Source organism: Sminthopsis crassicaudata, chromosome 4 (assembly GCF_048593235.1).
Source record: "Sminthopsis crassicaudata isolate SCR6 chromosome 4, ASM4859323v1, whole genome shotgun sequence".
Classification (NCBI taxonomy): Eukaryota; Metazoa; Chordata; class Mammalia; order Dasyuromorphia; family Dasyuridae; genus Sminthopsis; species Sminthopsis crassicaudata.
The window spans coordinates 426,585,930-426,611,717 of record NC_133620.1 but is presented as its reverse complement, the minus strand read 5'-3'; the positions used below and the strand labels follow the sequence as shown (position 1 = coordinate 426,611,717).

The following is a 25,788-nucleotide window of genomic DNA, read 5'->3' as shown; positions in this document are numbered from 1 at the left end:
GTCACAGTGTGGAAGAGTAAATTGGGGACAGTAAATTGTCTATAATGTGGAACTTCAATTTCAATGGCAATGTTTGCATTCATTGACTTCACTACAGGGCTTTGACTTGCAGTCATTGTTACATTGGCATTTGGTGCTCAGGAAATCTTAGAAGGAAGGTGAAGCTGAAGAAGTTGGTGGGAGTTCTGGATTTCCAAATCCTGTAGGAAGTTAAGAAACACTTTATAATCCTTTGGCATGGTCCAAATCATAGTATTCAAACTCAAATTTTGCATCTCAAGTTTATAGCACTAACATATTCATGCTTACTATACTACCATTTATATGGGGTTCCTCATCCCAAACATCAAACATAACTTTCTCTGTGTTTCTGCCTTTCTTTCTGTGTGTGTGTATGTGTACACATACCCCCCAAATGATTTTTTAAAAGGGGAATGAGCTGCCTATGTACATTGGAAGGTTGGGAGAAGTCCAATGCTGAAGGTTAGAAGTCCTTGTTCTATAGGTTGATAGTTTATCTAGCCTCCCAATTTACTGTCTCTCTTGAGTTCTCTTCAAAGCTTCTTTCTATAGGGAATCATCTTGATTATATGAAATTGTTCAAGGACTTTAGCTTATTAAAAGAAAGGTAGAGTTGAAGATTCTTGTATAAAGAGGAAGGAACCGAATGTTGGTTTCCTCCACTGCCCTTTTTCTTTAACTTTCAGGTTTCTTATAGATCATTTACAGTTCTAAAATTAAGTAGCACAAAGGCATTCTGCAAAGAAAGAATAGAAAAAAATTTTTAAATAGTCCATTTGCATGCACATCACAAATCCAATCCAAATTACTTACTTGCTTTACTGAATCCCTGTTTCCACCCAGAATTTGGTGCATTATTCTGCATTTCTCTTTCCTCTGAAAATCACTGAATAAAAGATATAGAAAGTAAGGGAGTAGCAATTTTTAGCTAAGAACAATAGCTGTGTAGTGATGTTTCTTTTTCAATCTTCTTTGAATCAGCATTTTTGGTTTAAAATACAGTTTTCATAGAACTCCATAGCAACTGAACAGGAAATGGAGGCTAGAGGAACAATTCAGTCTTCCAGGGGGGACTGAGTCAGCAGAATGTATTTTACTAAGATTAATAGGACTTCCCTTTCTCCCTTCTTTCCAATCCATTTTCTTCCAAAGAATTTCTTATTTAGCTGACTTTGGAGAAGATGGATTAGGAAAAAGTGAATTTGTGTTATAGTGTCATATCCAACATTTTCCCTAGGCTGCATTCTTGACTCTAGATTTTCTTTACCAAGCTTCTTGGTAAAAACCTCTTCATGAAAACCCACTTTACTCCTGGACTTCTCCTATTTGAAGTACTGTCAGCCCCAGTGGCCTCTCCCTTTGATTGGCTGGTTCCTTTCAGAATATCCGTTTGAAGGAGGATGACCAGACTAATTACGTTTTCATTCCTGACTCTCTGGACTTTCTCTATAATGCCCTTTCACCAGGTACTTTCATCTCTTCTCTCCCACTCCTTTCTTGTCAGTTTTCTTTTATGTATTGCAGGGACTGGCTTTCTTTCTGCTTATATATGTGTATATAAACATAGGTATGTGTATTTATATACAATTCATATATGATATTTCATATATAGGTATGCACACATATATATTTATATCTTTATAGAGAGTCTATGATTTTAATGCATTATGGGAGCTCCACCAACTTCATTACAACTTATCTATAACTTGTAGTCTTAAAGAGTTCACTAAGCCTCAGATTGATTAAGTTATTAAGTTAGTCACATAATTAGCATCAAAGGCATGATTTGAACCTGCCTCCAAGTCCAGTGCTCTAGTCACTATATCATGTTGGTTATATCGATATAGACACACATATTTTGAAAATAATCAGTGATAGGGACTTACCCATTCCTACTGAACTGCCAGAGCAGGTTACTGTAATAAATAAAAATGCATAAAAGCTTAAATGGATACAAACACATTTAAATCAATGACATAAATCACTGAATAATTTTACTCTAAAGATTCTAATTTAATCAACAGAACAGGGAAATAAGAATAATGCATGAATGTAATGAAGTAGATCAGCACTTAATGGAGCAAGGGGACCAGACCTAGTTGTTCAAGTTGTATCCTTAAATTTGTGGGAATTTGTTTGTTTGGCTATATATGTTGTAACAGAGTTTTTGTTTTTCCTTTTTTCTTTTCTTCTCAAAGGAGATGGTGGTAGTCATGGTGTTTGAGGTTGAGGGGAAGGAGAGAGAATGGATTGTTGTTGATTGAAAAAATTGTACAGGAAATTAAAAAGCATTGCTTCATAGTGGATAGAGTTCTGGACCTGGAATCCCAAAAACTTATATTTAGATTCTACCTTTAATTCTTATTAGAGGTGAAGTTATGAGCAAAGCACTTAATTTCTCTAACCCAAGACAGGTAGTGTGGTAAATGGCTAAAGAGTGGGATATAGAGCTAATAACTAGGTTAAAGTTTCATCTCTAATTTAGATTGGCTATATGAGACTAATAACAATCTCTCAATGCCTTGGTCAGCTCTCTTGTGCAGCATGATAAATGTGGAAATATGTTTAGAAGAACTGTACATGTTTAACCTATATTGGATTGCTTGCTGTTTAGGGGAGAGGGGATGTGAGGAGAGAGGGAGAAAAGTATGGAACACAAAGTTTTGTAAGGCTGAATGTGAAACTATTTTTGCATGCATTTTGAACAATGAAAAGTTATTCTAAAAATTAAAAATAAATAAATAAATAAATGAAATACAAGTTGCTGACCTATATTAGGAGGAGGGAGTTTCCTTATTTGGAAATAAGTTTCCTTATTTAGAAGTCTCTTATATGAATGCAATTACACCTTCAGTCTTATAATTAACCAGAACCTAACCCCTATTACTTACTCATTAGGTAATTGTGAGGTTTACAAGATAAATGCACATAAATGCCTTTGCAAGTCTTTAAGTGCTTTATAAATATCAGTTACTATTATTCTAGTCTATCCATAATTTTTCAAATAGCAAATAAATTTATTGTCAAGGAATTCTGTTTACAGGAATGACATGGGAGTGGTCTCAATTTACCTGAATATATTTTTTGGGGACAGAAGGTAAGTTTGGATCCCATTTCATCAACTGGAGACACCATGACTGTATATACATCCCCACAAGGTATCTCAGTGATATCACAGAAACTAAGTGCAGAGGTCGGGGTACAAGTGAAAACACCTTTAGATCCATAAAGTTCTGCCCTGTAGTTTGCAGACCCTACAGAGGCTCTCCAGCAGATCTGAATACCATTATTGCCCAGTCGATATAATTTCACCCCCAAAGGGCAACAGGCACCTGAAAGATAAAGTCTGTATCAAAATTCCTTTTTTTTTTTTTTTTTTAAATAAAACAAAAGTTCTCTGCCCATTTAACATCTACATGACTTTGATCAACTGATAAGATAAAATATCACTTCTGAAAAGTAGCCACTAGGGTAGAGCAGCTAAAGCCCATGATAAGTACAGTTTATATGCTATATCTGTGGCAGCATGAAGAGATCAAAAAAGCCCTGGGTTTGGAGTGAGGGCATTTGTGTCTCAATCTTAATCAACTCAGCCATTTACTAACAAGGTGGAAGGAAAAGAGAAGGGAATAAGCATTTGTATTTAGCACCTACTATGTTCCAGACATTGTGCTAAGGGCTTTACAATTATTATGTTACTTGATAACACATTGAGAGAAAGGTGCTATTATTATCCCCATTTTACTGTTGAGGAAACTGACAAACAGAAGGTAAGTGGCAGGATCACACAGTAAGAGAAGCTAGATAAATAATCGTAAAGCTCTATCTACTGTACTACTTAGCTTCCACTTAATTCAATTCAATCCAATAATTGTTAAATGACTCCACTCTGCACTGTGTTAGCTTTTAGAAAGAGAAAGATCAAAACCAAACAGTCTCTGCATCAAAGAGCTGATAGTTTACTGATGGGATAGAGGCATAAAGTTTGTATGTGAGTAAGTAAATATAAAGTAATACAGAAGTATTTCAAGAGGAATAGTGCTAACAGCTGGGAAGAATAAGGAAAGGCCACATGTAGGAGGGGACACCCTCGATGATCTTTAAAAGAAGCTAGGGGTTGCATCAGCAGGCAATAAAAACTTTAATCTTCCTGAACCTGCTTCCTCATCTGAAAAATTAAGAATTGGACTGGGTGATTCCTAAAAGGTAGATATTTTAGATAAAATTAATTCATAATGTAAGTGCACTCAATAGAGGTGTAGCATGCATTTCTATCTGCATTAGATATGCATAGATAGTTAAAGCAAAAGGGTTTGTTCTCTCCCCTTATATATATGTATGTATGTATGTACATGTTATTCATATACACATATATACACATATAATATACACATATATATATACACATATTTACATATTATTCACATATAATATACACACACATATATATCTATACATATACACATATAGTGTATATACTTATATTTGTACATATTCTTTCCTTCTAATAGATCAAAAATTCCTTGTAGCCAGGGATTATTACATTTTTGCTTTTTGATCTCTAGTGCCTGACACATAGTAGCCATACAGTAAATGCTCATTCAACAAATGAACAAGTAAGCTCCCCACTGATTTAAATGATATTTATTGCCAGCTTGTAGCAAATACTTACTGGAAGAATAATCTTGGTAAGTGCAAAAAGCAGTCAATCCTGTAGCACTAATAGCTTTCAGAGCCACTGTATAATTGGTGCCACAGCTGATACATCCCAGGATACAATGATTTTGCAGAGTATGACACTTTGACTGTCCTTTGTGAGACTCTAAAATTATCACATAGGTTTGTGCCCCTGTCCCAATAGTCCAGCTTACATTGGTTACAGACTGGGTGACTTGAGTTATTGTCAGGTCTGCTGGGCAACATGGCACTTCAAAATGAAACACAAAGAGAGAATAATTTGATTTCATGTTCATTAAGTTATTATCTTTAAATCTATTAGGAATTAAATTCATGCTTTGTTATGTATCTTAAACTAAAAATGTCCCAAACAGAATTCATTATTTCTCTCCTTGAACTTATCTCTCCCCTAGCTATCATATTTCTATTGAAGACACCTCCATCTTTCCAATCTCCTGTGTTTGAAATTTCAGAATCTTCCTGAATAATTTTGATTCCTTAACCATACCCTTCCCAAACAATAAAAAATCAATTGCCAAATTTTGTAGATTTTATCTTCCCAACATCTTTTGCATCTATCCCTTTCTCTAGTCACATTGCCACTGCATTGCCACACACACATATGTATATATGTATGTCGATTTGGCTTAACCCATTATCATCCCTCTCTTGGATTACTGAAATAATCTTCTAATTTTTTGATTTTCAGTTTCTCTCCTTTCCAATTCATCATCTGTACAACAATTAACCTAATATTCCCCCACAATGGATTTTACCTTGCCCAATTCCATCTCTAGGCTCCTTTTTCCTACACTGGCCCCGACTATTTTCCCATGTTGATTTCACTTTACTTACTTCCTTGATGTTCCATCCAATCTGGCTTACTTGCTGTTTCTTATACATGACATCCTGTTTCCTGCTTTCATGAATTTGGGTAGGCGGTCTCCCATTTCTAGAATGTTCTATATCCATTTCTGCCTTTTAGAATTTCTAGAACCTTTCAAAGGTCAGTTCAGTTCTCTTGTTACCTTAAACTTAGTCTAATTTCAGCAGTTACTAGTATTTTCTCTAACTTCATCCTGAAATTATTTTCATTTACTTTGCATGTATGTTGTATTTACTTAACTATTAACAAATCTTTTCCCAAAAAATATGTAAACTCCCTGAGGATATGGACAGTTTTGTTTTTACCTATATACCTCCAGTGTCTAGCATAATATTTTACATATTAATATGTTAATAAATATTCATTGAATTGAATTATGTATCCTGAATTTTAAAATTGGATAATGGATTTTTTCTTTTTCATTTCTTCAGATGTACTTATTTATCCATAGTAGTTATAGTTAAGAAAGGCAACTTTTTCTAACAAAAGGGACCTTTACCAAGTTTCCTGACTTCTTTGATTAATTAGACTTTATTTCATGTAACACCTTACAACTATATACATACATACAAGCACTCTCATACACACACACACACACACACACACACACATATATATATAAATCTTTCTCACTAAAAAAGTCAACAAATTATACAGTTTATTATTATAATTTGAGATTCTCTTAGCCATTTAAGATACTAATAGATATTATAAACATTTATAGACAGCTCTCAGTTATTCAGGGATTTATGAAAGTTTTGATGTTTTCTCCTGATCCTTATCCTGTTGCTTTTCAAGACGTTTTATGACAATTTTACACTTCTAAAAATAAAATAGATGAGGGTAGGGCAGACAAATGGAAACTAGAATCATCCCACTTTACTATTTGATAGTGTCTTATAAAATGTGTGGGAAAGAAAAATATAATAATTATTGACTAAAATAGGTGGATTTTCACAATTGATTAGAGAAATGAAAAATAAAACAACTCTGAAGTACCACTATATACCTCTCATATTGTTTAAGATGACAGGAAAAGATAAAGATAAATGTTGGAAGAGATGTGGGAAAACTGGAATGCTAATTCACTGTTATTAGAGTTGTGAACTGATCCAACCACACTGGAGAACAATTTGGAATTATGCCTAAAGGACTATCATATTATGCATACCCTCTGATCCAGCAGTGTTTCATAAAAATGGGGATACCCAACATGGCTGAACAAGTTATATAATGGAATATTATTGTTCTATAGGAAACAATCAGCAGGATTATTTCAGAAAAGTCTGGAGAGACTTAGATGAACTGATGTTAAGTGAAGTGAGTAGAACCAAGAGAATATTGTACACAGAAACAACAAGATTATATAATGATCATCTGTGATGGATGTGAATCTGTTCAACAATTAGTAGATTCAAGCCAATTCCAATAGACTTATGATGGAGAGAGCCATCTGCATCTAGAGAAAAGACTATGGGGACTATGCAGATCACAACATTTTCACCTTTTTTGTTATTTGCTTGCTTTTTTTTCTTTCTCACTTTTTTCCTTTTTGATCTGATTTTTCTTGTGCAGCATGATAAATGTGGAAATATATTTAGAAGAATTATACATATTTAACCTTTATTGGATTACTTGCTGTCTAGGGGAAGGAGGTAGAGGGAAGGAAGGAAGAAAAATTTGGAACATGAGGTCTTGCAAGGGTGAATATTGAAAATTATTTTTGTATGTTTTTTTAAAAATAAAAAGCTATTACTAAAAATTTTTAAATACCACCAAAAATAAAATAAAATAAAATATATGGATTTCAATCATGCCTATATTCCTCTAATACCCATTAGTGTTGGTAAGAGTTTGTTGTATGCAATTTGTTTGCTAATTGAATTTACTAAAAAAAAAAAAATTAGGGCTCATGAAATGTTTTCTGAGTCTTATGCTCCATTTACTTATGCTCCATTTCCCACAGCTCATTCTTTTGCATGGAAATGGAAAATGATAACAGCAACACAATCTTAAGACAAACCATTATCGTTTCTACCAACTTCAACATTTAATTTGATTTTTGCTAACATACCTGTTTCTAAAGGCACACTGTAGCTTGGCAAACTCTGTCCTGCTTCTGTTTGTGCCACAGCACTTATGGAGAAAATGGATCCACAGGGCAGGTCAGCTATTGTACAGAAGTCTCTGGAGCTTGTGCAATGGTAGACTAGCCCAGACTCCCCTTTGGCAGTTACTACATAAGTAGCTTCATTATTATTGGCATTCCAGTGCACATTAATGATAGGGAAAGTATCCTTGGAAACATTTTTTATTTCTGGACTGCAAGGAGCTGAGAGAGTTTGGGTTATTTTCTTAACCAGCATATGACAAAGCAAAGTTAGGAATTTTTCTGGGGAAAGTACTACAAATTTCATCTAATACAAGTGACAATATAAATGAATCTAGACTGTACCACTATAAGATGGGTAATACTTGGGTAATGAGATTACATACAACCATTAAAATGTTAAACTTAAGAAGCTTGAAAGTTTAGGAACATCTTGGACCCTCTTCTCTCCCCTAAAAATCCCAACATTTAGGTCACTTAAAAGCTTAAAGTTTTAGCTTTCATGGTATTAAAACTGAGTTAGGCAATTTATGAATGACATGGGAAGCTATGAATAGTAATTATGTCAATTACTAAGAACACTTTTAACTTTCTACCATAGTCACAGTTTTCTTTCTCTGTCTTTTATTTGCTTTTCTCCTTTTTTCCCCTTTCTTCTTCTCTTCCCTTATTTATCTTTTAGCACTTAGCATAGGGCCTTGCAATAGATCCTTAATAGAAATTCATTAAATAATTGAATTTCTTTCCCTTTTCTCATCTCCCTACTAAGTTCTAGTTCTCTCTTATAGAGCTGTTAAGAGTACCAAGTAAAATTATGTATGCAAATAATTTTGTAAACCTAAAATTTTGAAAAAAAAAGTCAGTTGTCATCAATATCATCATCATTATTATTAGTTCACTCAATGTCTTTGTTGTGGCATAGAAGTGATTCTAGGATCTCAAAGGCTATGCCAGCAATAGCACAAATTCTGTCCAGTCCTACAAAGTTAGAAAGACCCTGCATAACAGCTCATTGTCAGACTATGTTTCTCTTCAGACTATTATCCCATCTAAATCCAGAGATACTCATCAAGAAGATAACCATAGATTGATGAATATTTTTCCCACATAAACTCTTTTTTTTTTCCTGAGGCATTTGGGGTTAAGTGACTTGCCCAGGGTCACCCAGCTAGGAAGCCATATAAACTCTCAAAGGCTATCTATTATGTCTTAAAAGAGATTTGAGTTGATTCTATAAAGCTTATACCCATAGAAACAAAATTACAGATGCATGAAGTATCAAAGTAATCATAATCACCACCATTATCTGCATTCATAGGCATTACTTTGCATGCAGACATTATTATTTTTTTAATTGCTGGTTCCTTTGCTAAAGGTGTCTTTGCTTTGAAACCATTACCAGGGTTTGAAATAAAAGCTATACTGTACCTGTTGTCACACACTGAGGAGCACAAGATATATTGCTCCCCCTGATTTCACTGAAAGAATATACAGTGACATTGTACACAGTATCACACTGCAAGGCAGAAAGAGTGCAAGCAGTAGCAGTGTCATTGCACTCAATCACATGACTCCCATCAACAGCTTTTGTTTCATACATTTCAGCACCACGGACAGGAGACCAGACAAGCTCAACTGTATCACTGGACACAAACACAGGGTTAATGTCTCTAGGACAACAAGGAGCTAAAGGGTATAAAAACAGAGAGTGACTGTTAGTAACATGAACAGTGACAGTTCAGTTATGAATAATGATGGTCACTGTGAGATATGCTAGAATGGGTCTATGCTACTAAGAATCAAAGAATTTAGTTTATCTTTCTATATCTGCTGTTGGGAACACTAAGTAAAATTCTGTATGTAAATAATTTTGTAAACCTTAAATTAAAAAAAAAAAGTCAGTCGTCATCAATGTCAACATTATTTTTGTTAATTAACTTTTGCCTTTGTTGTGACATAGAAGTGACTCTGAGATCTCAAAGCCTATGCCAGCAATAGCATAAATTTGGTCCAATCCTACACAGTTAGAAATATCCTGCATAATAACTCACTGTCAGACTATGTGATTTTTGTTTTACCCTCCATAAAATGGAAATAATACTTGTGATATACTTAACTCAATAATAAATCATAAATATACAAAAAAAAAATAAATCCAAGAGTCATTGGTCAGCTTTTATAAGCCTGGTTTTCTGTGGCAGAGGTTATATTAATCTCCTTTTCTTTCTTTCTTTCTTTTTTTTTTTTTTTTTTTTAGGCCCATCATCCATTCCAAATGTCAAGACAGACAAAATTTTAAAAGAAAGTATTATTATGTAAATAAATTCTTGGAAAACCCTAAATGAAAGGGACTAGGAAAGGTTTCAAGGAATGAATGATATTTAAATATAGCCTTGCAAGCTAGCCAGGATTTAATTATGGAAGGTGTTGTTGGATGGGAAAGGTGCAAAAATAATTAAATACCAAGACAGAGGAGGAAAGACCAAAGTATGTTTGAGGAGGTCCAGTAATTCAATTTTCTAAAGCATGTGGTGGAAGATGATACTGTAATAAAGATAGCTATGAGGGGTGTGATACAGCCTCACCAGTAAGTCTATCATGCTAAGAAGTTGCTTGAAGGAAGCATCAGAAATTCTAGCCACTACCAGAATAATAAGTGGTAAAAAGAATGTGAAGGAGCCATCAATGCCCAAGGATCCTGAGTTCTCTTAGCTGACTAGACATTGATTTTTTAGAAACTGGTGAATGGAAAAGCACTGGGAATTCCAGCTTGGTCCTGAAGGAAATGACTGATGGAAAAGTTTGAATGTAAGCAATTTAATTATTTTCCTGGAACTCGAGATTTGGGGACATATATATGGTATTGGTTTGGTCAGAGTTGCAGACTTACTAAATGCAGGGAAGATATTTTGATATATTTAATTTTATTCCTTTTGTTTCTGTGGTTATAAATAAGAATATACAAAGAAGCCATGTTTATGTGATCAATTCCACTCTTCTATGCTAAAGTGATTTTGTGGAAACACAGCTCAAAGAGAATAACATAGAAATCCCAGTGGTTAAGAGCTGAGCCAAGAAACTAATTAGATAAATCAACACAGATCACACAACCTGGACTAACACAAGTCACCCAAAAAAGCTAGAGAATAGCAGTAACTAGATTTCTGAGAACCATAAAAAGTTTGGCATTTTCCCTGTGGATCTTCTGATATCAAGTGTCACATATTATTACTGAGGCGAATTGGAGATTTTCAGTACCCAATTCTTATTATTGGATCAGGCAAGGGGGCTAGCAATAACACTGTCAAATTTTCCACTCTTTATTCAACTCCTTTGAGTAACACTAAGTGAATTCTGCAGGGGAATGAATGATTTGTGGTGTTCTCATGTCTGGTGAATCCTTACTCCCCTAGGTAGGTATCCCATGCTACTTACCTGTTGTGTAGTTGAACACATCACCTAGAGGGCTCTGCCCCGCTTCATTGTAGGCAAAGACACTAATGAAGTATGTGAAACCACAATCAGATGGAAAACTACATTGGGTGAATGATGTATTACAATGCATTTCCAAACCATCATCACTTTTCACAAAGGCCACATAGTAATCTCCAAGTTCAACATCAGTCCATGATACAGACAGGTGACCAGGATTGTCCTCTTGGATTGAGATGCTTCTGGGTGCACAAGCAACTAGGAAAAACATTTAAAGGTAGAGAGATTTTATCTGATTCTTTTATCATGACATAAAACTTCAGAACATTTCAAGATAGCAACTGTTTGAGTTCTGTTACAGACCAGGCTTAGTAAATTGCATTATAAAAAGTGATCAATAAATCAGTATTAGAAAAAATTCCTGAGGGACCAACAGATGAATTTCATGCCTTATTACAATAAAATCCAATGAAATATTCAGATGTTTTTTCTTTGATGGAAGGGAAGGATATCAAATATTGCTTGAAATAAGCAGGACATTTGGTAGGGCCTAAAATCCATGTGGTTACAGAGCAATTTTCATAGCAATAACAGCATTAATTCAACAAACATTTATTAAGTATGTATGTGTTCAAGATGCTGGGGATATGAAAATAGATACTATTAATAACATGCAATTAAAGAACTTATAATCCAATGGCAATAGTATATATGTGGGGGCTGTGGGAGGAGAAAGGATACACAGGATCAAATTACTCTTTTGAGACAAAGCAGGATAAGTGCAATGGAGAGTGATAAGTATGCACAAAAGAGATTTAAATACAATAGTTTGAGGAAAGATAGGAAGATAGGAAGGTCAAAGAAGGCTCCAAGAATCTGGAGGTGCCAGAGTCAGAACTTGAAAGGACTGGATTTCAACAGAAAGAAGAGGAAGTGGAGTCTTTTCAAGGCAGGGAAATAAAGGCTTAAAGATAGGGGAGTTCAGGCTGAATAAGACTTCACCTTATCTACTTTTAAATGGTTTCGATTGGAGACTAGAGTCTGTAAAATTTGTGGGAAAAGAAAATGACATATCACTCCAGAATCTAAACCTCAAATAAGGTTATAAAGATTCTGAATCGGCTGCACAATGGCAACAAAGTGCTTTCCTTATATCAGGTATCCCAAAAGTCTTAGTGCTATTTTTAGTTTTAATAATAACTTAAAGACTTTCAGGGCCACCCTATTGAATCAAAATAAATCTCATAATTAAAAAGAACCTTCATGGATATGTAATTCAACTGATACCTGAACAAGAATTCTTTCTACAGCATACATGAGAGATAGTCTAGCCTCTACTTGAAGACCTCTCAAGAAGAGGAACCCTACAAAATGCAAATCATTACATTTTTACCTAGCTTTAATTGTATTCTTAGTTCAAGACTTAATTTATTTATTTATTTTTTGTAATTTCTACTCATTGCTCCTTGTTCTGACCTCTGGGGCAAATCAGAGCAAATCTAAACCTTCTTCCAAATGACAATCTTTTGGATACTTGAACATAGCTGCCACAACTTTCTCTCTTCCCCCAAGTTTTCTCCAAATAAAACATCTCTAGTTCTTTCAATTAATCCTCATGTTATATGAGCTTAAGATTCTTCATCAGATTTTTTGTTCTCCTCTGGACATTCTCCAGGTTAATTTTTTAGTCTTATTTGATTTTATCTGTTGTATTGGATTTTGTCTGTATCAAAGGCGGGACAAATCTAGACTGGGTGTAAAGAAGAATGAAGTGAAATGAATAACTATTTCATTGCTGTCATAATTTTTAAAGAAAATATATCTATATGAAAAATCTTTCTGATTTTTGGGTAGTATACAACAGGTAGCAACTGGTATGATATATTTTCTATAGTTCTGGAATGAAGCTTAGAAAGAAAGATACAATACTATCCACAATGGACAGACAAGAGATAGATATCTATTTATCTCTATGATAAATGTTACTCATTAGTAATCAGGAAAAGTGATATATTGTTTTTAATGTCATAAAAATTTCTAGTAAATAATTCATGGCAAATGAATTAGAAATAGAAGTAGCTAATATTTGTTATGTCTATGTTTTGGTAATGCCTCATTATCCAACAACATCAGAGAATAAGAATCTGGAATGAATGAATTTTCAAAGAACCTGAAGTTTTGGCCTTTTTAAGTCCCCAGACTATTTTAATTCTAGATTTTTTTAAAAAAGGATATGTATTTTATTTATATTTACTTTCTATTTGTGCAAATGGTATAGCCTTCAAGAACTCAGGATCACTTCCATGCCATTGTGAAACATCAGAGTAGGCTTTTAGAATTCCTTTTTATTTGTACAACAAGTAATAAAACAATTTTAAAAAGTAAAATATAGAAATATTCCAATATGCACACATTTCCTAATAATTGGGGCTATTCCAAAGTACAAGTTGCCTTAGAAGAAAGCAGGTTTTCCCTTCACTAGAAATCTTCAAACGAAGATTAGATCACTTATTGGGTAGGATATAGAAGGTATTTCTTTTCAGACCTGGAAGGTCCCCTACAACTTTGACATTTTTTGATGTAGGGGGCAGCTAGATAGTGCAGTAGATAGAGTACCATCCCTGAAGTCAGGAGGACCTGAGTTCAAATGTGATCTCAGACACTTAACACTTTCTAGCTGTGTGACTCTGGGCAAGTCATTTAACCCCAGCCTCAGGGAAAAAAATAATTTTTTTGATGCAGAGGCAACTTTTTAATTAGGAATTCATTCTCATAAATACTAGATATATGTTGCCTGGATTTCGTGGTAAGAAAAAAGAACATTGTTTATAGTGTTTCAGGACATGAGTTTAATACCATTTTCTTTACCATTTATTACCTGTGTCTTAGTTTTTTCACCTGCAAAATGAAAGGAGTAGACTAGGTGGCTGCTGAAGTTCTTCAATTGTTAAATCTACAAGTAACTGGCTGTTACTGGTAGAATCAAGACTGTGTAGCTAATGTTTGGGCAGAGTTTCCAGTATTTGTCAGGAACACTTTTCAATTTTGACAAAATTCTCCCCTATTCCCTATAACCCTTCACTTTATATCCTTTAGAATGGGCTTCATTTTGTAAGGAAAGCCCCTATTTCATAAATTGCTTCTTTCATGCACTCAAAAGGGCCTTGGCCCAAGGTTTTTGGAGAAACATTATTGGCACCTTGACCAATTAATCTCATGATATATATGCCTATTTTACCTACCAGTCTTTAAGTTTACTGTTGCTGTTGAATGACTAGATCCAGCATCATTACTTGCTAAAATAGAAAGGGCATACTCGGTTCCACACTGGAGAGCAGAGATAGTGCAGGAATTAGACGCAGTACTACAATTCAGTTTTGAAGTCTCACTGGAGGCCGTCACAGTATAACTGAAAGCTCCTTCCGTTGGCATCCATGAAACTGTTGCCTTCCGAGTCCCACTATCAAAAGACACTTTGATGTCTGCTGGAGCATGAGGACCTAGAGTTTTTTGGGGGGAGGGAATTGGGATTTTGGGGAAACAATTTAATATGTTTCATATTCCATCAAGAATTAATTTCAGATGTGATGGTACAGGCACTACTAGGAGGATGGAGAATAGTGCCTCTCTTGGCCTGGGCCTTCTGAGTAATATTTGATGACCACAATTAGTTTAACATAAATATGCCAATCAAGCCAGCTTACCTAAAGAGGTCTGAACTGTCCCTGGTCAGGTACAGGTCAAAGGTCCTGTGCTAATCAGTTGTAGTATCAACCCTGTTATTATTTCTGAGTTTCTTCCCTGGATAAAATGGAGAGACTTAATCTTAAAAAGTGGGCAACTAAAAGGATCAGTGAATAGAGGGTGGGTCTGATGTCAGGAATACCCCTCTTTGTGAATTTAAATCTGGCCTCAGACAAGTTCTGGCTATGGGACCCTGAACAAATCATTTAACCTTATTTTTTTACCTCAGCTTCCTCATCTGTAAAATAATCTGGAGCAGGAACTGACAAATCACTCTGGTATCTTTGCCAAAAAAACCCAAATGGGGTCATAAAGGGGGGAAAATGATTGAACATCAACATATATATATATATATATATATGTATATATATATATATATATATATATATATATATATATATATATACACACACACACACATATATATATATATATACATACATACATACATACATACAGGAATCAACTTTGAAGATCAACTCCCTCCATAAATTTCAGAATCTAGACATTCCTGGAAATGAATTCCAGCAACATTCTACTTTGGTGTGGGAGTTGGGGTAAGACATATAACTTTTAATTCCTCATTTGTAAAATGGATAGTATAGTATCTACTATAATTACTTGCCAGGGTTGTTGAGAGCAACAAATTAAATGATAGTCATGCAAGTTATTTTACAGACTGAAAGCATGGTACAAATGTAAGCTATTATTGAATAACAGATTTAAGTAATAGTAAAGTAAAAAAAAAGTAAAAGTAAAAAGTAATCTTTAAACAAATCTAAAGATTATTTATGACTTCACAGAGAGCTGAATTGAAGAAAAAAAGTATTAAGAATCTCTGACAGCTGCCAAAAACTGGGATTCAGGTTTCCTGAACCCTAACCCTGGTTCTGCTATTAACTAGAAGTCTACTCTTAGAAAAATATTTTTCACCTCTCTGAAAGTTAAATTCCCTCATCTGTAAATAATGGGTACATTCTAAAATGTCGGCAGGATCCTGTATTTATTGCTCTCATACCCAAAGATTATATGAGTATTTCAATATTTCTCCAGAGATGATATTGATGAAGATCCTAGTCTCATTCCTAAAATAACACAAGGAGGCACTTACAATTTTGACTCAGTAACCAACTTTCAATCAAAAGAATTTCATTTTTTAATTTTCCTGAAGGCAATGTTCCCCCCCCCCCCCCCCAACACGCATGCCTTCTCTTTGTTTGGATGCTTTTAAAGCAAACTGTAGTATAATCATTTTGCAATTGACAAAAGTCACTCTCATATGAACTATAAATACATATGGATGCTTTCTTAAAACTTCTTAGAGTTTTCAATAGCCTCAATTGTTCTATAGTAAAAATTATATAACTCATACATTTTCCTCCTGAGAATATGAAAAAAATAAAATGGTAAATAAAGAATAAACTACTTTTTAAAAACCCAATATTTTATTAGATTTTCACCCTACTGTCCCCTCCAAATTTCTTATTCTGTATTAAAACATCTATATCTAATTATCTTTGTGTATCTACATTTATATAATGTACATATACATACACACATATAATACATACAATACATGTATGTATGTTACATATATGTATATATGCACATATCCATGTGTGTATGTATTGAATTTTAAGTTCACAATTACTGTTGGCTTCCTAGAACAACATCATGCTTTGCTATGTGATAATGGATGGTGATATATTTGAAAAAGTTATAAATGGGATTGGTGACAGGCCACATCTATTCAGAATAACTTTTCTTATCACATTCAATAATTAATTTAACACCTACAAGAAAGCTCCAAGATTATTGATTATGTGATCATCAATGTCAATAGATCTCATAGTTACAGATGTAACCATGAACATATCTAATTCTCCTAAAACAGAGGTACTCTTGAAGGCTTTTTGAGCATTACTAGTGTGCATAAAATGGAAGCCCCTGCACTCCTTATAATATGTGTTGAAGTAGCTTTTGATGATTGTAAAATTCCTATCTACTGCATCCCACAGGTTTTAAAGATCCCTGTTTGGTCACAGCATGGGCACTATGAAGTGCAGGGATGAGAAGGCAAGGACTCTCCTTCCCATGTTCTCTTTTATCCCTCTGAGAAATCATCCTCCTGTTTTAGATGTTGAAAAATGACTGAGACTATGTTGTATAGAAACTGATCTAAGCTATAAACTTAATCTTTCCCTCCCTAGAAATTGAAGTGGTACAAGAGAAAGGAGGAGGAAGATTATGTCTCTCACATATTGAGGGAATAATTTTCTATATTTGTAATTAGATATTTTGAAGTAAATATTTCTGTTAATCTGACTATTAGTGGCTAAGGAAACTCTCTACTTGGTGGAATACTTATCAATAAAGATTGAAGCCATGTTCAGAGAGCCTAGACCTCCCTAACCCAATTCCCTTAAGGATACTGGAAACTCTGGGAATAGGGTGAAATATAACTTACTTGGCCTTCAGGTGATGGGGACTAGTGTTCTGTGTTACATGTGAGCAACCATATTCTCTTTTACTAGTTCTTAAAAGTTATTAGTTACATTATGCTGAGCTAAATGATATTTTTTAAAAGGGCTTACTTGTTCTTTGATTGTAAGTAGAATCATCTCCAGGAATCCCATTAGCATTCCAGGCATATGCCTTTATGGTATAGAGCGTTCCTGCATCTAAACTGGTGAAGGTCAAAGAGGTGTTGGTGGTATTCTCTTTCCACATCCTACCCAAGCCATTAGAACGCATGATGGACACGGAGAATCCGACCGCCATGGATACAGCTTCCCATTGCACCAGGATTGAGTCAGAACTAGGAGAACTCACATCTAAGACAGGGGCAGCCAAGACTGAAAAGGTAGAAAATAATTCACTTCCTTTGACACTTACATATGCAAATTGCTTCAGAAAAACCAAATGTAGCATAATATAAACTTAAAACAAAAAAAGCAAGTAAATGTGGGATGATCATTTACATTGTCAAAGAATTTTTTGCTTTACAAAAAGATTCATAGGAGGGTTTTTTAAAGTAGTAACTCCCCCACTATATCTAGGCTTTTGTTTACAAATTACTAACTACTCCACTGAAATCTTGGTAGGAGAGAAATTATAAGTATTAGAAACCGCTGACAGTTAGAGATGTATCAGAAATGAAAACTGAAGGATCTTTGGAATTCGTAGGATGGCACAATGGAAAGAACACCAGTCTAGAAGTCAGGAAAACTCATCTTCCAATCTGGCCTCAGATACTTACTCAGATACATGTGACCCTGGGTAAGTCACTTACTCCTGTTTACCTCAATTTTCTCATCTGTAAAATGAGCTGGAGAAGAAAATGACAAAATGCTCCAATATCTTAGCTAAGAAAATCCCAAATGGGGTCACAGAATTGGACATGATTGAAAAATGACTGAACAACACCAATGAAATTCAAACATAAGTCAGTGGGAAAATATAATTTGAGTTAAACACAACTTCTCAAAAACATTCATTCCATATCAAAATGCCCTTATATACATTTATATTTAATAATTAATGTTTCCACACAAAGCCAAATAAGAGTAAATCTTGGTAGGTGTTTCAATGTGTGTCAAACTGTTATAAAATCCCACCTAACTAGGCTGTATTCATCAGTGGTCTTTGGGAATATGAACAAGTGGGAAGGGTCACTGATTTCATTAGGCAAAAAGACCTTCTGCTGTGGGAAGTGATTTTGCCAGATGAAGAAGATTGTAATTTCTGATTTGGTAAATAAGTTATAGAAGTCAAAGAAAGCTTAAGGGACCTGTACTAGGGTCATCATGCTTTGTATCAGAAGTAGGATTGGACCTGAGGTCTTCCTGGTACCAACTAAAAATATTTCCCTAATTTAAGCAGTCTAATACTTCTCAAGAAATCCCTTCTATCTCATAATGACCTAATTTTAGGTAATCACATATGACATTTAAATTACATTTTTTTTCCTCCCAAACCCCAACTTCACAAGTAGTACTGTTTTTTCATAATTCTGAGCACCAGATCTCAAAAATTCATTCTAGATCAAATTTTAAGCATATTAGCAAAACCAATTCCCAAGCAAGCTCGTGTTCTTTTCCTTATTTGTTCCCAGGTATTGTAATTACCTGTCTTTGCCTTTTTGGGAGCTGATGCCTGACTTCTCCCTCCAGCATTGACTGATCTGATGGTGATTTTGTACATGGTAGCTGCCTTCAGGCCTGACACTGTGCCTGGTGAATTGGTGACTATTGTTTCAATGAAGGACTCTCCATCTTGGGCTGTGAGGAGATAACTAGTAGCCCCAGGTACAGGTGCCCATTCCACAGTAATGCTGTTGCTAAGTTTGGAATAAGCCTGATCAATAATGGGTATTTCTGGAGCTAAAAACAAAACAAAATCAATAGCCAAATATCATATTAGTAAGGATAAAGACAATATCCACCTCCCATATCCTTTTTGCCTTTTCAAACACATGTATTCTCATTATATTTTTAACAAGTTCTCCTTACTAAGTGGGTGATGTAGCAGATGGAACACTGGGCCTAGAGTCAAAAAGATCTGAGTTCAAATTTAATCTAGTTATATGACCCTGGGAATGACTGTTAACCTTTGTCTGCCTCAGTTTTCTCAACTATAAAATGGAGATAATAATAGTACCCACCCCCCAAGATTGTTGCAAAGAGCAAATGAGATATTTGTATTGTTTGGCACACAGTAGAAACGCAATACATTTTTAAAAAGATTGGTTGCAATAATTTCTTTTTTTTAAACATGGTAAAAATGTGTGTAAATTCAATATAGGCATACATATTTATACAATTATCTTGCTGCATAAGAAAAATCAGATCAAAAGGTAAAAAAATGAGAAAGAAAATAAAATTCAAGCAAACATCAACAAAAGAAGTGAAAATGTTATGTTGTGATCCACACTCAGTTCCCATTATCCTCTCTCTGGGTATAGATGGCTCTCTTTATCACAAAATTATTGGAACTGGCCTGAATCATCTCATTGTTGGAAAGAGTCACATCCTTTAGAATTGATCTTGATATAATCTTGCTCTTGCTGAATACAATGGTCTCCTGGTTCTGCTCATTTTGCTCAGCATCAGTTCATATAAGTCTCTCCAGGCTTCTCTGAAATCATCCTGACGATTGTTTCTTACAGAACAATAATATTCCATAACATTCATATGCCACAATTTATTTAACCATTCTCCAACTGATGGGCATCCACTCAGTTTCCAGTTTCTTGCCACTACATAAAGGACTATCACAAATATTTTTGCACAAGTGAGTCCCTTTCCCTCCTTTAAGATCTTTTTGGGATATAAGCCCAGTAAATACACTGCTGGGTCAAAGGGTATGCACTATCTGAGAACCCTTTAAGCATATTTCCAAATTGCTCTCCAGAATATTTGGATCAGTTCACAATTCCACCAACAATGTATTAGTATCCCTGTTTTCCCATATCCCCTCCAATATTCATCATTATCTTTCTTTTCCTGTCATCTTAGCCAAACTGAGAGGTGTGTAGTGGTACTTCAGAGTTGTCTTAATTTGCTTTTATCTGATTAATAGTGATTTAGAACACTTTTTCATAGAACTAGAAATGGTTTTAATTTCATCTGAAAATTGTCTATTCACATCCTTTGATCATTTATTAATTGGAGAATGGCTTGAATTCTTATAAATTTGAGTCAGTTCTCTATATGTTTTAGAAATGAGGTCTTTATCAGAACCCTTGAATGTAAAAACATTTTCCCAACTTATTGCTTCCATTTCAATCTTGTCTACATTAGTTTTGTTTTTACAAAACCTTTTTAACTTAATATAATCAAAATTATCTATTTTGTATTCAGTAATGAGTTCCATTTCTTCTTTGGTCACAAATTACTTCCTTCTTCACAGATCTGAGAAGTAAACATTCTTCTACTTTATAATATCACTCTTGATGTATAAATCATGAACCCATTTTGACTTTATCTTGGTATGTGGTGTTAGGTGTAGGTCAATGCCTAATTTGTGCCAAAACTAGTTTCCAATTTTCCCAGCAGTTTTTGTCAAATAGTAAATTTTTATCCCAAAAGCTGGGGTCTTTGGGTTTGTCAAATACTAGATTACTGTAGTTATTAACTATTTTGTCCTGAACCCATACATTCTTGTTCCCTTCTCCTTTCCCTTTTCCCATTTTTTCCCCTGCTCTTGGCCATCATCCTATCTCCTTCTTATCAGAACCCTGGAATTTGAACCTGGGTCCCTTTGGTCTCCTAGGTAAGCTTTAATTTGCCAAGATCCAGGCCTCTGAGTCACTTCTATGCCAAATCAACACACTGAAAATAAGGACTTACCCCATTCCTTCTCCCCTTTGTACATTGTCTTCTCCTATTAGAATGTAAGCTCCTTGGGGACAAGGACTGTCTGTCTTCCTTGCTTATTCTAATATCCCCAGTGCAAATACAGTGCCTGGCATATTTTATCTGTCTATCCATCTCTTAGATGAAGACACAGAGGAAAAAAAAGAGATAAAATGATTTATCCAAAGAGACATCTGGAAAGTATGAAGAAAAGGCAGAATTAGAGTTGAGTGTTGTTGACAATCATTTGGAGTAGTGGGAAGGGAAAAAGGAGAAAGTGTGAGAAATTTTCCCTTTGAAAAGGATTTAAATGACTCAGAAAAATAAAGAGGAGACTGAGAGAAAGATGAGATCAACAGTGGCCTTCTGCCTGTGGGAAGTCTGCATGGAGCCAGCTACCTTGGGAACTGACCTGATTGGCTCTGTGGTAAACCCACTGGAACATTCTGCCTCCAACTTAAAATCATGGATTTTTAGAGCTTAAATTATATAGTCCAACACTGTCATTTTATAGGAAGGGAAATCAGTGAGTCTTCCAAAATAAAGGTTTCTTCCTTATCCCACATTTTACTGTAGTGCCTTTTCATCTAAGTATATGTCACTCACCCATGCAAAAAAAGAGAATTTTTTAAAACTCCAAATTTTTCTGTTTCTGGTCACAAACAACCATTTATTTCTATACAATGGCCTAGGGATTTGGCAGCTACTCAAGAATAATAGTTTTACAAAGATGAACAATATACCCACTGTGTGATAGCCAAGCATTCTTTCAACATTATTCAGGTATGCTTTTCTCTTGCCATCTCTTAAAAAATTATGACAGTGATTCTGTTGTCAGAGGAGGAAGCACTGCCCTGAAGGCACCATAAGGTAGTAGGGAATATACTCTTTGCCAGAACCTTGGGAGGTATGGGGGCCCATACTGGCTAAGCTACTTCATAGCTGTGTGATTTTGGAAAAATCCATGAACCATTCTGGACTTCTGTTAATTTATCCCTTATAGTAGGGAAAAGTTCAGAATTGGAGGCAGAAACTTGAGTTCAAGTAAAACACATAGAATTACAAAGGAAACATTAAACTGAAATATTTATCAAAATATATGTTTTTAAAGTTCATGCAACGGAGTCACAAACCTCTGCAGGAAATCTTTCTACATTCTAAATCTTCCTAGTTGCTTATATAGTTTCCCTCTTTGAATTATCTTGTCTTTACCTGTTTACACACTGTATTCTGTGAGGGAAGGTAAGTTCCTTGACAGGAGAAAGTCCATTTTTTTTCTAACAGTACCCTGAATATAGTATTTTCTTAATAAATGCTTGTTGGATTGGATTGGAGGAGAGGGTACTCAGGAAGAGTGTAAAAAACAAAACAAAACAACAACAAAAACCTGCAGAAAAGTCAAGGATGAGGCCTTTGGCCTAATCTTAGTATTTCCTGTTTCCTTCATTCCTCTCAAGAGAACTTGTTCTCCCAGTTCCAAAGGACCCAAGATGAAAAATGCTATCCACCTCCAGAGAAAGAACTGATGGAATCTGAATGCAGATAGAAGCATATAATTTTTCACTTTATTTTTTAGCATTTTTTTTCTTTTGATCTGTATCTTCTTTCACAACATGATTAAAATGGAAATATGTTTTGTATGACTATGCATGTATAACCTATATACAATTGCTTACCATCTCGGGGAATGGGTAAAGGAAAGAATTTGGAACTCAAATTTTTTTTTTCAAATTATTGTTACAAATTGTCTTTACATGTAATTGGGGAAAATATTTTTTTTCCCTTAAAAAAAAGGAGAACTTGCTCTCCAATGAACCAGCCCAATCATGGCATATTTGGAATGGCTATAAGCTCTATATAAAATTTTTGAACCACTAAGGAGCAGATTGTTTGACTTTGAGGAGCAACAACCAACCGCAGGCCTTACCCAGAAGCAGAATGAGCAGCTGGCTAGATGACAAGATTTGAGGCCTTCCCCTCTTCCCTATAAATATCTGCCCTATATGCCCATAATACTTACTATTTTAGGTTAAAGCAATAAAAGCTATCGTGGATGTTTTTTTGGAGGGGTGATACATTAAGCTGCTATAATTCATTAAGTCCTTATTGAATGAGCTTCAGATTAGCTAGTTATTTAGTTACCTAGCAGAGTCATGTAAGAACAGTACAGGGGGTAAGTCATTTTTAATAGGATATTAAGGGCAAAAGGAGGTTGCAGTGGAGATTTTTGAACTTCAGAATATGTGGCTTCTCAGGAATCTCACAACTGGGATCCTTAACTGTCAGGAACAATTGAAAGGATAATCAATCAACAATCATTAGCACCAATCCTGAATATAATATTGGGCACTGGATTTACAGTTACCTCCAAGGATCTTTCAAGAGAATGGAGGCTGGTGGGAGATGCATATGTTGCAGATATTTAAACACAGGGTAGATAACAAATTAAGAATATAACATAAATGAGAGTCAAGGAGGCTGAACAACTGGAGGAATCAAGAAAAGCTTCTTGGAGGTGGCATTTGACCTGAGCTTTAAGGACATCTAGTGATTCCAAGAGCTGGAGATGAGAAGGAAAACATGATGACATTAATAATATTAAGATACCAAAGTAGTAATATTAGCATTTCTATAGTGCTTTATTATTCATAAAGCACTTTCCCACACAGTATCTTATTTGATAAGAATGACATCTCTCTGAAATTGGTGAGATGAGAATTATTATTTCCATTTTGCAGTGCAAGAAACTGAAATCAGAGAGCACAAATTTTTGGTAAAGTCATGGTTAAATGGTAACCCTGAGACTTGAATCAAAGCCATTAGATGTGTCCAGTCTATGCTATGGATGACTACCAAAAAACCCTAGGTTTAATTCACATCTTGCTTAAAGGACTAGCTCTGAATAGCTCTAAAAAAAAGAGAAAATGGATGTTTCTGTATAATTATAACCATTTCATGGATGAAGATAAATCAAGTAACATCCTAAAAGTTACAGATTTGGAAGATTCATTATTCCTTCAGAGGAGGTTTGACCATGTTGTGCCCCTTCATCAACAGACTACACTGGCTCTCTATTACTATTCTATCCTTATTTTATGATTTGAAATAAATCTTCCAGGTAAAAGGTATTAGGTATCCCATTATGTAAAAATAAACAAGCACAACTATCTCAGTATATGAAAATTTGCTTTAATTTTTAATGAATAGTAAAATTATATGTATACCAAAGAATTGTTTTAAAATAAATTTCTTTGTGATTTGTTATCAGTAAATGTTTAGTCTCTTGATATTTTATATACCCATATACCTGGGGTCATGTAAAAATTTCTCAGGAGAAAAAGTGTCACAAGTGGGAAAATTTAAGAAGGACTGTGTAAAGTCCTTGAGGACAGGGTCTCTGTTTTTGCTTTTCTTTATATCTCCAATGCTTAGCACAGTTCCTGGAACACAGTTGCTGCTTAATAAACATTTTGTGACTGATTATCTTTTTGCTTTGTTTAGTCCACTCACAAGATTTTTTAAAAATAATATGTTTCTTCAATTACATGTAAAACCAGCTTTTAACACACTTCCCCCCCCCAGATCAAATTCCAAATCTAGATTTTAAAAAACCCCAAAGATTATTAAGTATATAGACACTCTACAAATATTATCTCTTTGATCCTCACTACTACCCTAGGAAGTAGTTGCTTTTATTATCCCCATTTTACAGATGAGGAAATTGAGGCAGGTAGCAATGGTCTGGAACCACATAAGAAGTGTTTGAGGAAATATTTGAACTCAGATCTACCTGATTCCAGGTTCAAGATAAATGTTTCTTATATATCTTATGATCCTATTCTTCACTAATGTTTAATGTTTTTAGATAAATCATTTAACTTTAATTTGTTCTATATTCAGTTTTCAGTGAAAATAATCCACCCAATTTAAAATTACAAACAAAAAATTATGGTTCTAGAGATGAGATCAATTAAAAGATTGATTTTAACTAGGACCCTCAATTAGGAAAACAAATTCTCATTTCCATAGTAGTAACAGAACACATGACTGGGATAAGTAATCTGAACTAACCTGTTAATTGCATTGTCAGTGCCTCAGCCAGCAGCATCCCATTTTTATCGAGGGCATCCACTTTAATGGTATGGATGGTGTTAGGTCTGAGGGAGGCAATTGTACCTAGGAGCGTAGCATCATTGAAAAGGGCAAATATCGAAGAGCCTACCATGTTGACAGGAGTGACTGTGACCTTGTAAGACACAGCACCTGAAATCTTGGCCCACCTCAGATTAATGCCCGTGGAAGTCACATCACAAATAGAGATAGTGAAATCTGCTGAAAGGTCAAGAGATCCTCCAGTTAGCTTCCCATTGCCTGTAAATAAACTCTAGGTTTCTTGAATTTCTTGTTATGGCTTTCTTAGAATTTCTTGAATGAAGATTGGTTCACACATAATAGGTAAGAGTTAGTGAGGAGAGCTAATTACTAGAACTACCTTAGCATATTAGTAGGGGTAAGAAAAGGAACCAGATTGGCTTAAAGGCAGCATTCCCAGAAACCTTCAA

The 25,788-nt window shown here is 34.7% G+C and overlaps 1 protein-coding gene across 1 annotated transcript; it reads right to left on the bottom strand.

The window, feature by feature from the left end:
• On the bottom strand, window positions 1-25,451 carry FNDC7 (fibronectin type III domain containing 7). The gene is made up of 12 exons (XM_074264891.1): window positions 25,298-25,451; window positions 18,998-19,252; window positions 17,465-17,725; window positions 14,369-14,626; window positions 11,130-11,384; window positions 9,123-9,380; window positions 7,659-7,916; window positions 4,694-4,948; window positions 3,093-3,353; window positions 1,908-1,937; window positions 835-907; window positions 1-200 (listed from the first exon to the last, which is right to left on the bottom strand). Exons 1-11 carry the CDS (start codon window positions 25,449-25,451, stop codon window positions 876-878), a joined length of 2,277 nt encoding a protein of 758 aa, XP_074120992.1. The 3' UTR covers window positions 1-200; window positions 835-875.
• Window positions 25,452-25,788: the final 337 nt, after the last annotated feature.

Coding starts and splice junctions, on each gene's coding strand:
- FNDC7 (XM_074264891.1), bottom strand. CDS start 25,451: ATGGTAGGCTCTTCGATATTTGCCCTTTTCAATGATGCTACGCTCCTA. Junction 11,385..14,368: donor AACAGTAAACTTAAAGACTG/GTAGGTAAAATA, acceptor TGTTTTTCCTAG/TTGCTTGTGCACCCAGAAGC. Junction 7,917..9,122: donor TCCTCAGTGTGTGACAACAG/GTACAGTATAGC, acceptor AAACTCTCTCAG/CTCCTTGCAGTCCAGAAATA.